Below are 13,671 nucleotides of genomic sequence, written 5' to 3'. Positions count from 1 at the left end.
ACCCGTCACAAACAAACATCCCAACACAAACCCAAACCTGAGCAGCCCAGCATTGCCTTGGTTAAGGAACCCACCATTAGGAAGCAGGGACCCAGGGTCCAGGGACTGTGTTAGGGTCGGGGTCAAAGGTCAGGATGAGATGCTACAGGACTCTAGGTAGGGATGCCCAGCTCTACTCCTGCAGACCCTGACCGGGTGTCTGACCTGACAGGAGTGAGGACGGGGCATCCCACCAACGCTAGCTTACGCTAACAGAGAAATGAAGACGGTAGTGGTAACGGAGGGGGACTCCTTGGAACACACCTCAGTGGAGAGTACCAGGAGGAGCCTCACATACATGCTTGCTCTCTTTTTCTCTCTCTCACACATACACACACACACACACACACACACACACACACACTCTGTATGGGTCTCTCCGAGGGTGGGGTGAAGGAGGAGAAAGCGAGCCTGTTATCAAAAGCACACTGCAGGCTAGAGATGTGATTGCTGTAGATATGGACCCTGGCCACTTTCCTTTCAGGGGGCAAACTACAGGGACTGGTGTATCATTAGGGCCAGGCTACACTACCATGTCTACCGAGGATGCTATCTAAGAGCTTTTTGAACTTTAAAAATATTAATACAAGAAAGAAAGATATCTACACACGGTCTTACTTGCTCTGAATGCAGTTTAATCAGTGCGTTTTGACCACTCAGGTCTTTGCTATGCACATCCAATGTATGGATGTACCTGATGAAGACCTGAGCAGTCGAAACACTGTACAGATTAAAATGCGCTAAGACCATATAACACAGTGTGCGGATATCTTTTTCTCTCGTTTTCCTTTGCACCAGTTAGTATCCCACACCTGTTAAAATATATAGATGTGCGTACATTCCTACACTACAAAAATATGAATACATCACATATCTATGGGGGCACAGCAAAGGACTTGCCTGCTAGTCGACAATGTTTTGAAATGGTATCTAAGGAACATGAATGAAACTATGTTTCCTTACGGACTTCACTTAGTGAACCTATGTATCTGCAACAGAATCACATACTGCATCCCAAACCAAGAGAGAAATTGACACATGGTAGAAAAAGAAAGATGGAGAAATAGAGAGACAGACCAAGAGAGAATGTGTGTGTGTGTGAGAGAGAGAGAGTGAGTGTGAGAGAGAGAAAGAGAGGGAGAGAGAATATGAGAGAGAGAAAGAAAGAAAGAAAGAAAGAAAGAAAGAAAGAAAGAGAGAGAGAGAGAGAGAGAGAGAGGGGAAAGAGATGACTTTATTGAATATTAATCCCCATACGCTTAGCAGGCTAAGTCTTTTGGAGACTGGTTAAACTGGAAGCACAGCAGCACAACAAACACCATGAAGGCCAAACCAACCAACCCAAGCACCATGACGGGGACGGAGGGGAGGGCAGGATGGGGTCAGGGTCAAGGTTCAAGGTTCAAGGTTCAGGGGAAAAGGGTCTGGAAGCAGGACACTGCATCATACAATACCTGACTGATCTGTGGCTCCTACAGCACACAACACACATGGGGAAAAAAATAGTCAGACACGTACAGCACACTCATCAAAAAGAGCTCACACCCTGTGTGCTTTAACAAGAACAGAAATCGTGTTTGTTGAAAATGATGTCTTATTTGAAAAACGCTTTTGAACACCTCTTTTGTGGGGACAGGTGCTTTGGATAAGGTAAAGGTAACCAGTTATACTTTATAGAGAAATCCGACACACTGTCCATTATGCATGGCAAACATTTCTTCACAACGTTTGCGTCATGTAGACAAACACCTGTATACTTTTATGTATGCTATTTTAATTGCTGTTTGTTTACTTATTTATCTGTTGTTAAAGCTCTTTCTAGAAAGGCCTCAGCCAGCCAGTCTGTGGAGGTGCAAAGGAGCTTCAATGACCAGGGCCAGGTTTCCCAGATTTGTTAAGAAGCTCTTAAGTGCTAAGAACTTCTTAGGAGAGTTCTTAGAACGTTCTTAGAGCGCTCCTAATAAGTTCTTAGCACTTAAGAGCTTCTTAACGAATCTGGGAAACCCAGCCCAGAACTTAAGAGAGTTACAAGAATCAACAGAGCATCCATTGGAGTCCCCCTGGAGAGCCGAGTCCAGTGCACTGGTTTGCAGTGGTTCTTGCGCAATACCTTGAGTACATTTAACTGGATTCATTGATTCTACTGAAATGCATATAATTAGCATACAGTAGCAGAATTCATGGATTCTACTGCAATACATACGTACAATACATAAGCACACTTTGTTGTGCTTAGTATAGCATGTCAATTGAGGTAAAACTCTTCTTATTCCACTGACACTTCAAAACATGACCTGTCCTTTTCAGAGTCGCGCACTATTAATAAGCATTATTCATCCATTTCTGAATGAGGCAGAATATTCTGCTGATCGTGAAGCTGAAATCTGACATTACAGTGTGTTGTTAACCTGCACGTCTCACATGCCAAAGACAGATAAACAGACACCCACACACACCCACACACACACACCCACACACACACACCCACATACACAGCCCATACTTGTCCATTTTTTCGCTGTTCTGCCTCCAGTGGGTCATGTCTTTCCTCCAGCGCAGGTTCTCCTGGCTGCCAAAGGCACTGCCTGACGGACTCCGCTCTGTGGGAGAGGAAAAGGACACCGTGACCGAGAGATAAAGAGACCTATGAGAGCCATCACAACCATGAGAAGGTAATACAGAGAGAGAGAAAAATGATAACAAGATTGGGCAACTCCAGGCAAATGTAAACAGCCAGTGCCCTCCTCCCCTACACCCTTCTGTGAGTAATGGACAAATAGATACCAGGGCGCTGTAACTCGAAGCACACGTTAGCTGCTCATAGACCTTAAGCATATCGTAAGCCTATTGTAAAAAGATGGGCTTGTAACTCAAATGATTCGCAAGTCTATGTGTAACCTAAGTTAAGAAAAAAAGTTATGACTGTTCAGACCACACGCAGCGCTGTCGTACTGTAAGTGTCTGAACAACCTAGAATAACCTGTCACTTGCATTCATGCCAGCCCTCTTGCATTCTCTTCACCTCCGTCACTTCAGCAAGCATTCGTTTCCTGCCAGTCGTGTGTTATGTGCTCCTCAACCAGCTATTTAAAGTGTTTACTTTTTCTGTTTTTGTGGCGCAAATATTCTTTCTAGAATGTATTGTTGTGATCGTCAGCCCGATAATAAAAGGTTTTTATCCCTTTCTACCTCCGTGACAGGGCTATCCTCAGCTGTAATGAGCAGCTTGAACACGTCGTTTTCAAGTCAGGGGGAAATGGATGGTTTCTCTTTCGAGTTAAAGTCAGTTACAAGTTCTGTGCATCTTACGTGTAACTTGCGACAAGTTTCAGTTACACCCAAATCATTATGATTTAAGATTTCGTAAATGTGTAATGTAAATGTACGCTTGATTTTTGAGTTACAGATACCAGAACACTAGCAGGTAGTCTCTGCTCAGTGCACCAGACCTACAAACCCAGTTCCCCAGCAGCACGCTCCATGGTGCTTCCCAAAGAGCCTTCAAACAAATACGGTATGGGCGGTGAACAGCAGGGTATGAAACTGGGTCAGGATTCCTCCTGCTGGGCGAAGTGTGTGTGTGTTTGTGTGTCTGTGTGTATGTATGTGTGTGTGTGTGTGTGTGTGTGTGTTTTAATGTGCATTTTCTTTGTTGGCATCTGTTTTAAAAACACATGGATTTGCTGCATTCATTCCTCTGAAAGTACGAGGGGATGTACACACATGGTGCGCATTCATATGTGACTGCAAATGTTCAAATATATTTATCCGAGTATGCACGTATGTGCAATAGCCCTGTATGTACTGTATAAGTGTGCGTGCGTCTCTCTGTGTGTGTGTGTGTGTGTGTGTGTGTGTGTGTGTGTCCACTTACCCAGCTGTCCTCTGCTGCGTCGCACCATCTCCTGCCGTGCCCCTATGCTGCCCAGGATGGCCTCCTCCAGCTTGGCCTTCATGTCCTTGGACTTCTTGAAGGTCAGGCTGTTCATGCGCTCAAACGCTTTCTTACCCTGCATGGTGAACAGAACATGGGCCTGGTTTTGTATGAAAGGAGGTGGAGGTGGATGTGGAGGTGGATGTGGAATTGAAGTGGAATGGATGAGCAGAAAACACACGCAGGAGTTACTTCACACATGCCACAGAAAGCACAAAGCCCACAAAGAGGTGTGACAAGGCTGTGTGGTTAACACTGAACAGATGAAACGATCGAGTTAGAGTTAGAGTTGTATGAAATAACACGCCGAGCCACACAAAAACAACACAATTAGTTTGGTTAGATTGTTAGAGGTCAACAATGAGGACACCAAAGACTTTCAAATGGCGATTAAAGCACAGGGATTATTGTAGGGCTTAATGTGTGTGTGTGTGTGTGCGTGTGTGTGTGTGTGTATGTGTGTGTCTTTCTGTGTGTGTGTGTGTTATCCCTGAAAAGTTAGGGATATCTGGCTTTCAGGTGAAATGCATGCATAATGTAAAAAGTTCAAGCTACAGAACAAATTTCACCTGAAAGCCAAATATCCCTGACTTTTTATGAGTAGTGTATGTATTTGTGTGTCTGTGTGTGTGTGTGTGTGCGTGTGTGTGTGTGTGTGTGTGTGTGTGTGTGTGTGTGTGTGTGTGTGCAAGCCTAGGAGTGTTTTTAACGAGGCCCACAGGCCAGTGGTAGAAGTGCGGTCCACTCTCTGACCTTGTACTCGAAGCAGGAGACGCAGAGGTAGAGCATGTCCAGCAGGCGGTTGAGCTGGGACACGGACAGGTCGGTGAACCACTTCTGCAGCACCATCTCGTCCGCGTTCTTCAGCACCCACAGCAGGCAGATGAGCAGGCTGCGGCTGGACTCGGCCGAGAAGGTGCCGTGCTGACGCGTGGCCTGCGGGAGGAGAGGGGACAGGTCATCAAGGACACAGTGAGAGACTCAGTGAAGGACCCAATGGGTGCCTCTCATTTGGTGTTTTATTCATCCTCCCTTCCTTCCTCGATCCTCGTCCTCGCTGATCTACATAGAGAATGATGGGGCGGCAACAATGGGATAGTCTATCCAGTGTTAGTTATAGATCAGTGGGAACGCCCATCGAGGATCGAAGAGAGATGTTGAGAGCCACCCAGTGAAGGACCCAGTGAAGGACACGGGAGAGGCCAAGCACGGCCAGCAGATGCTTCTCTTCCTCTAGCTCTGTCTCTGGGGTGGGAATATGGGTCTCTGGTCTGAAGGCTCATTTGACATCTTCAGGTTACACGTTGGTCACTTTGCACCATTAAAAAAAAAAGTGTGAGTGCTCCGGTCTCGCTCCTTGGTCCTAGTTTGAACTCGGGTCCCCCCACTGATCCCTGTGTCCTGTTCTGTGAGGCACCAACCAGGCTGACGCGCAAGTGACCCCCTGTTACTTCTCCAGGTTTCTTGCCTGATGCGGTCTCTCTGACAGGGTGTGTGTATGTGGAAGTGTGTAGGTGTGTGCTTACCTGGGGATTGAGCAAGAAGCTGCTGGGCCTGGACATCTGCGGCACAGAGGTCCCAGCGATCGCCATGGCAACCGTCTGACTGATGAGACTGTTGCCCTCGACCTCTGGCTCCTCCCCTGCTGTTCCGCCTGGGCGACCCCATTGGTTGTGGGACTCTGAGGAGACAGGTGACGAAGGTCTCACTGTGAGCCTAGATCATGGCCTGTGCATTCAAATGACATCACCCAAATCCAGCCCAACATACCAGTGAAGTCGTGCAGCTGGGGCAACGTTTCCATGACGATTCCAATGAGTGGCAGGTAGAGCATAGCAACCCTGGCTTTGACCTCAGGGTCTGCGTACCGTGGGTCAGAGTCATGGCTGGACAACAGGTTGTGTACTACACTGATAACCTTCTTATGCAGACTGAACATCCTGAGAAAGAGACAGAGACATTGGCAATGATGTAAATAGTGCGTTAAGAACAAATGCAATTACAAGATACATATGATGCACATTTATTATTTGTTTTGTTTTTTTTTCTATTTAGTTTTATTTTATTCCTACCAATCAGCTACACAACAAAAATGAAAACAGAAATGACTTATGGTCACACGCATGCATACACACACACACACACACACACACATACAGTACACACACACATACACACACACACTAGAGATGGGGTGGAGTGAGGACTGCTGTATACTGACCCTTCTGCTTCTGGGTCCAGTATGATGGCCAGCTCAGTGAGGGCGAGGCCAGCCAGGTAGTGCTGCTCCCTGAACGGCACAGACAACTCAAACATGTTGGCGATCTTCTGGTCCTGCACGTGCGTGGAGAAGCCCGAGCTCTACGAGACGGGGACAGCAGGACAGGAGGACAATTTCAGAAAGGAAAATCACCAACACATTTGTTAATACATTTGACATATGTATGACTCTCCCAAATCACTCCAAAACGTGTAAACGGTCTAATGATACAACTGTAGAGAACAGAATCTTAGTTTAGGGATGTCAAAGCTCAAAACAATCATCAACAACTAGGATGGACTAAAAGATGTTTCCACTGGAAGCAACCGAGGGAGTATTTAGAGTCCTGTCGCTCTCACCTGGGACGTGGCGGAGGAGACAGATGGGGAAGGAGAGGCAGGTGGAGTGAGAAGACTACAGGGCAGGTTGAGGGTGACGTAGTGCTCGTGGCTGCACACGATGCGCAGGAAGTCCAGACGCAGGGACTCCAGAGTGGGGTTCTGGAGCGCGTGCAGCTTAGTGGACACCTGGGGGAGAGCAAACACAAGCAGAATAAAATACACTGGTCAAATCAATTATGGCCTTTATTTATCCAATAACAAACGATGATAAAAATGCTCTTTTATGCTAAAAGTTCTTTGCAATACACATAGTCACATAGCCTCAGGGAAATATATTCTTTGGGAAAAGATCTCAAGTCATTTGGCGTTTTCCCAGCCTCAGGTGAAGTACCTGTTTCCAGTAGGTCCTGATCAGGGTGAAGACGAAGCCGCGGTCCATGACGGAGAGCAGGTCGTTGAGGAAGAAGGCCAGGCTCATGTTCAGTCTCTCCACCAGCTCCAGGTCCTGTCCACAGGGAAGCAAGAGATTCAAAGTGAAGTCTAAACATACAGACAGAAGGAACCTACGCAATGGTGGTTTTTCACAGCACTGGATAGCCATACTGAAAATGTATACAGGACAATATAGACACAATACAGTAGTAGCCAATTTAAAAAAAAAAGATCTAAGTAGATCACGTCAACAGATGAGACGAGACTGACCTTTTGGAATCGGGAGACAATGTCACCGGCAATAGTGCTGACCAGAGCGGTGATGTCATCCATGAAGCGCTCAGGGAAGCGGTTCTTCCTGGGAGAGTCCAAGCGGTCAGCGAAGTACAGGTGGTGGATGATGCTCTTGACCTGAGGCAGGGAGAGAACACCGACAGGGGAGGCTTCAGCCACACACCTTCACCTGCACACACCACGATATCTACAGGCACAACTGAGCTCCATCAACGTGAGGAGGGAGGGACGTCTCACCATGAGCTCGAAGAAGAACCAGGCCTGTTGTAGCGCGCCCTCTCGGACACTGCCACTGCTGACCACCCACTGCAAGGCCAGCTCCTCATGGAAGAGCTGAGACAGGGAGGGAGGGATCGGGAGGGAGGGGGAGGGTGGGAAAGAGTCACAGAGAGAGAGAGAAACAAACGGATACAGGACAAAAGTCAGACACCACAACATGGCGTCACGGTCATTCCAAACATGAATGAGCCGTTTGGCTAAAAAAAAAAAGAAAACCTCCATAATGTAGCATTCTGCCTTATCTCTAACGACAAAGAGGAGAAACAATTGTGGGACTTTTTTTTTCAGCTGTATCTTGTTGCTGTAAAGCTCTGCATGGAAAGGGAAGTTTCATTACGGAAGACACGGTTACACACACACACACACTCGTTCCAAATTGTTCACTCGGGAAAGGGCAAAATGCATTCATATCATCACAATCATCAGAGAGCTGCATTCACATCAAGAGGCGGGGGGGCAGTCACCATCCAACAATACAGACCGAATACAGACCACCAGACTAAAAAAAAAAACAAAGACCATCCAATCACAAGGCAGACATCCACAGACAGACAGGCGGGTGGGGCGGGTGTGAGGCGAGGGGGGGAGGGGCTATGCTAGCTCCACCCCCCGGCAGTGCGGGGTCTCTACCTTTTTGGTCGGCAACCGTCCTGTTAAAGTTTGCAAGAAACTGGCGCTCTCAGTGTGCGAGGACATGCGATTGCCACTGCGCTCCATGGCCTATGGGTGGGGATGAATGGAAGGGTGACACCAGATTAGTGAGGAGCACAGGAGCGTGTGGTGCCATCCTCTGCCAGAGAGACACTCCCTCACACACTCTTTCTCTCTCTCACACACACACGCACACACACACACACACACACACACACACACACAGATACAGGTGTATGTGCTGCTTACACATACACATTCATGTGTGAACACATTCATTCAAATACACGCATCAACACACACACACACACGCTCGCTCACACACACACACACACACACACGACATAACACAACAGAGAACAAATATAACATTAACAGTGACACACCATGCACCCTACCCTGTAAAGTTCTTTCAGTGTACAGAATTATCACTAAAGAATTAGACTAAATTTCCACTAGAAAAGTCCTCGGATACTGAAAAGTGTACAAAATGTGTGTGAACCTTGCACAATAGATACTGTGGCTCATTTCCAAGACATCTCCTCAAGATTCCAAAATAAATCTTAAATCTTACTGAAAAAGAAAGGTGCTATATATTTTCACAAATAAACTTAGAAAGCAGGCTCATCTGAACCACCAATCTTCATTTTATTTCAAATAAGAAATGTAATCTACAAATGTGAGGAGAATATTGCATAATACTGCCAGGCTGCTCTCCACTAACTGATAATGGCAACAAGTATTCTCACCCACTCTCTTACCGCCTCATTACTTTGAGAACCTAGAGGTACCCGCACCCTTACATGATAATCAAGAGAATACTTAAACAGAAAGATCTGCCATAACAAACAGCCAACATGAGACGACAGCACGAAAGCAGCCATGACGTGAAGAGGACAAGGACAGACAGACTCAATCGCTCGCACGCACACACACACATACACACACACACACACACACACACACATCCCCCAATCACACCCATACACACACACACACACACACACACTCAGACATGCAGCATCTCATGTCATGCTCAACCCACGGTGAAATGATGTTAGTGAAGGTTGGCCATGCAATGACGTTAAAGATGAAGGGGTTGGGATTGTAGAAGAGGCTTTAGCAGACTAGTGATTAGAGGGGAGATGAGCAGATGACAATGGGAGGATGGAGAAGCCTCTGTGCCGCCATGTTGGCTCTGCGACTGCAGGCCCTGCTCCGTGCTCTGCGCCGCCATGTTGGCTCTGCGACTGCAGGCCCTGCTCCGTGCTCTGCGCCGCCATGTTGGCTCTGCGACTGCAGGCCCTGCTCTGTGCTCTGGGGGCCAGCTCTGCTTCATGACTCAGACAGAGGCGCATGGGGGCGCTATGATAGCATCTGCTTCCTAACAGCTTCCTGTCACACAAGACTGTGGGTGCCTCTCAACATCTCTCCTCGATCCTCGATGGGCGTTCCCACTGTTCTATAACTAACTCTGGATAGACTATCCCATTGTTGCTGCCCCATCATTCTTTATCTAGATCAGTGAGGACAAGGATCGAGGAAGGAAGGGAGGGTGTATAAAAGACCAAATGAGAGGCACCCTGTGACTGGCTCTGCGACCAGACACCTTGATCCTGGCCCTAGGTTCAGATCAGATGAGATCAGTGCAGTGGTCAGCTGCACTAGCTGCACTATTTTCAAACTGAAATATTTTCTGCAGCTACCTTTTGGCAGGAACAATATTCATTAACATTAGGATCATATAGCTCATCTCCCTATCTAGTCTATTCTAGGCTATCTATTCTGTTACAATGTAGTGCTACATAAGACACATACATTTCCATCTGGATTCCTTCTTACATTCATGGTGTTTATTTTGGTAGCTCTGAATATTAACAGTAACAGATAAACCTGAATCACTGTCAACAATTCTAAATCAGGCCACAATCTCTAATTGGCTACAGATAGTTCCAAATGGGCTCCGCAGGACCACCTGTGTGGTCGCATGATAGCGATGCCTCTGAGTTAGCGCACTAATCTGCTCAACAGCTAATGCCTTTGGGATCCTTATTAGGCTGTTTGTGTGAAGTACAGTTGGAGCTGCTGAACACAGCGGGAGGGCTGAATGGAACGGAACGCTGTTGCCACAGCTCATTCCAATTATTCCGTCCGCGCAGCTGGAGTTGTTCTCTCAATTAATATTTGATTAAGTGTGCAGTCATCCTCGGGAGGTAAAAAAGCCACTTGATTTATGGCCCGCGTGGCACTAGTGTGGAACAGCCCCAGCGAAGAGCACAGAGCAGCAGGGTGGAGGTGAGGCAGGGCAGGGCAGGGCAGGGCAGGGCAGGGCAGGGCAGGGCAGGGCAGGGCAGGGCAAGGCAGGGCAGGGCAGGGCAGGGCAGGGCAGGGGGTGAGCCAGTGGAGCTGGTGCACTGGAGCAGAGGGTGCAGGGAAGGGTACAGGCTTCTCTCTGTTGGCGTTCTACAGGAGGAGGCCGAGGGCTCTGGGAGAGGGAGTGCCAGCAGGAGCTGGGTGCAGGGAGAGAGGGCAGTGTGTGAGAGGGAGGCTGGTTTTGAGGTAAAGGGGTAAAAGGGGGAGGAGGGAGTGGGGTAGTTTGAACCACCTGCACGGTGTCAGAAGCGGAGCTGGGGCTGGTTCCCCAGGGGGCACTCTTGCACCCCATCGTGTGCACCCAGGAGTTGGAGCGGTCTAAGCCCTGCGAGGAGGAGGAGGAGGAGGAGGGGGGAGGGGGGGTCACGGGGTCACAGGCAGGAACGAGCAAGCGAGCAGCATAGGGAGGGAACAGTCAAAGGTTACAGTTCACAGGTCAGCAGGTCAGCGGAGGAGAGGAACAAAGGTTGGTTAGTTAGATCAAAAAACCATGGCAACATTTCCAACAGAACACAACAGAACACAACAGAACACTTCACTCAGAATGCAGAATCAGGAGCAGATTCCCATCTCAGAGTCATCACAGACTTAGTGATAAGCCACAGGATTCAGGTTAGGAGAGAACATGAATCATTTCACAATGACTGCAAACACAGTTCAGTAATACATTCTCAGGAAAGTACCCAATTTATGCCCAGGGATGGCATAAGCCAGGGGAAAGAACTGTTTTCATTCCCAGAGAAAAGATTCTTGTTAAGAACACCAGGAAAGTTGAAAAGCATGCATGAAATTTTGATAGAAAAGACTCTGACTGCCAGAGATAGCTGGTAGGATGCCCAGGTGGGATTTCAGGCTTCCATGCCAATACAGGGCAGAAATGGGTACATTCCATTCCAAGTCTTATCCAAAAGCAGACACCGCAAATATCTCACACAAGTTTCACTTCCGTAATTCTTCCCTTGCGCTAAACAGGCTACAGGAGGTTTGTACATGTCCTGAGGTAAAGCCACGCTATTGGCTCGCTGTGTGCTGGAGGTTGGGCTGTGTCGGAGGTCAGAGATAACGTGTTCCTGTGCGTGTTTACTGTGGGGCTATAGGGTTGGACTATAGCAGCTCTGGGAAATGCTGACCCACTCTACAGTATGTGGACTAGATCAGCAAGCCAGTGCCTCCACAGCAGCCATGCATCTCTTGCCAAAGTTCTAGAAACTTTGGAGGGATCTTTACTGATCGTGTGCACTCCACTATTCACACTTCTGAATTAGTAAGTCAGAAATAAAGTACTCCAAAATTCCCAAAAATATGTTCACACCACTTGGTTGTATCAATAGTTAATTTAAGTTAAATTTAGACACTAGCACATTCAGACCCATTAATTTGTAACTAATCATAAGTGAACAATCCGCTTCTGGCACACTGTTACCATGCCACTTCTCTAGACGTAAACAAAGACAGAGACGAAGGATATCAAATGTGCCAGTGCAACTACACGACATGAGGGACAGCAACACTCGGTCTTCTAAAGCCTGCTGCAGTCGCGCTACTGAGCCACTGGGCCTGGGAGACTCTATTGCTGCTTTGTAAAACATGACCTGGATAAAATATGCAGGAGATAAGCGCCGAGTAACATGTCTGTCCCATATCTGTACAGTCATCTTACCTTGCTACCGATGATGGACCGCACCTCGTCGTCAGGGGACGTGGGGGTCCCCGAAATGTCAGGGTTACTGTTGCTAAGGCTACGGGAGCGGTTGAGGTTGAGGCTGGCGGGCCTGACTGCGGAGCGGGCCATGGTGGCGTAATGTACCGACCCGCCTAATCCACCAGGACCTGGATCACAGACACACAGGAGGACACAAGTACATCTTGGGTCACGTACAGTAGACTTCCTTATCTCTGTATTAATCTGCTCAATTGAATCTCCCTCCCTTAAGAGTTCTTTTAGAGCCTTCGGTCAATTTGCATTTATCAGAGAGATACAATTAATCAGTAAATAAATAAATTATAAATTAAAAGTTTGGCCATATGATCTCTGTATTACTGACATCAAGAACACATGCACTTCTACGGCACATAAGGCAGAAAGAGACACATACATGAATCTTAATAACAGCAGAACTGTTCTGCTTGCTAAAACATCACTCTAGTACGGCTGGTGTTATGTAAGCTGCACACTGCTTTATCAGACAGTGAGGGTTAGAGTTGGCTGGTTAATGGTCGTCAGACCTCGTGCTCTCTAGGAACTGGAGCTATGACCAGGGGCCACTCAGACGAGCTACTGGACGTCTACACACTTCATTACACAGTGACCACATGCCCAATGGAAGAAACTGTGCAGACAGAGGCACAAAATACATAATGGGAGTCTTCGGTGGTGTATACATTCTGATTATCGTCGTCACCAAAAGTATCCAATCAAAATGACACCATCCTGCCTGGATACGTCTTACAAACAGCAACACAACTGTGTCCAAAATGAATTAGAATCGTCTTGCAAGCTAATACATCTGTGTTCTATGGGATCACTTTTTGTCAGTGAGCATCCACCTCATGTTGATGGTGAAGGTTACTGAAGGCTGGCCATGTGGTTGTACCTGGTGAGGGGGCGTTGGGGTCCATGTTGGGGAGACGGAAGACATGGTGGATGTAGGAGGACAGGAGGGAGTTTCGCCCGTGCTGGTCCTGACTGGTGTCCAGGTACTTGTGCAGACGGTTCACAATGGACGCCATCACTTCAAAAGAGGCCTGGCCTAGATTCACTACAAACACAACATGGCACACGGGCCTCAGTTCGGACTTTAAAAACGCAGGCCAGACAGCACATGGCAGTGGGTCAGGACATTGGATTGACATGGGTCATTGGATTGTGCAATTCCTCAGCTGGATTGCTAGAGTTCAATCAGCAGTGGATCATGGTTGTTTGCTTGTGTTTGTGTGTGTGTGTGTGTGTGCGCGTGTGTGTGTGTGTGTGCCTCCAATGTCCACTGATGGCAGGGCACCACAAACCAGTGCAGTAATGTGTGCTTTGTGTGTGTGTGTGTGTGTGTGTGTGTGTGCTCCATTGTGTG

At 47.6% G+C, this 13,671-nt stretch overlaps 1 protein-coding gene across 1 annotated transcript in view; it reads right to left on the bottom strand.

Moving 5' to 3' along the window:
- Positions 1 to 13,671, bottom strand: part of dock7 (dedicator of cytokinesis 7) — a 63,386-nt gene that overhangs the window by 12,494 nt on the left and 37,221 nt on the right. The window contains exons 21-34 of the mRNA XM_062555656.1: positions 13,198 to 13,362; positions 12,264 to 12,433; positions 10,836 to 10,928; positions 8,210 to 8,299; positions 7,538 to 7,633; positions 7,277 to 7,417; positions 6,966 to 7,079; positions 6,593 to 6,760; positions 6,195 to 6,334; positions 5,744 to 5,913; positions 5,500 to 5,654; positions 4,727 to 4,909; positions 3,914 to 4,049; positions 2,543 to 2,639 (exon numbers count right to left, since the gene is read on the bottom strand). Coding sequence (XP_062411640.1) covers positions 2,543 to 2,639; positions 3,914 to 4,049; positions 4,727 to 4,909; positions 5,500 to 5,654; positions 5,744 to 5,913; positions 6,195 to 6,334; positions 6,593 to 6,760; positions 6,966 to 7,079; positions 7,277 to 7,417; positions 7,538 to 7,633; positions 8,210 to 8,299; positions 10,836 to 10,928; positions 12,264 to 12,433; positions 13,198 to 13,362 — 1,918 coding nt within the window. The remainder of the gene's footprint in view (positions 1 to 2,542; positions 2,640 to 3,913; positions 4,050 to 4,726; positions 4,910 to 5,499; positions 5,655 to 5,743; positions 5,914 to 6,194; positions 6,335 to 6,592; positions 6,761 to 6,965; positions 7,080 to 7,276; positions 7,418 to 7,537; positions 7,634 to 8,209; positions 8,300 to 10,835; positions 10,929 to 12,263; positions 12,434 to 13,197; positions 13,363 to 13,671) is intronic.

This window comes from Sardina pilchardus, chromosome 15 (genome assembly GCF_963854185.1).
Source record: "Sardina pilchardus chromosome 15, fSarPil1.1, whole genome shotgun sequence".
NCBI lineage: Eukaryota > Metazoa > Chordata > Actinopteri > Clupeiformes > Clupeidae > Sardina > Sardina pilchardus.
The sequence above is the reverse complement of the archived record's forward strand: the minus strand, read 5'-3'. Positions and strand labels throughout refer to the sequence as shown.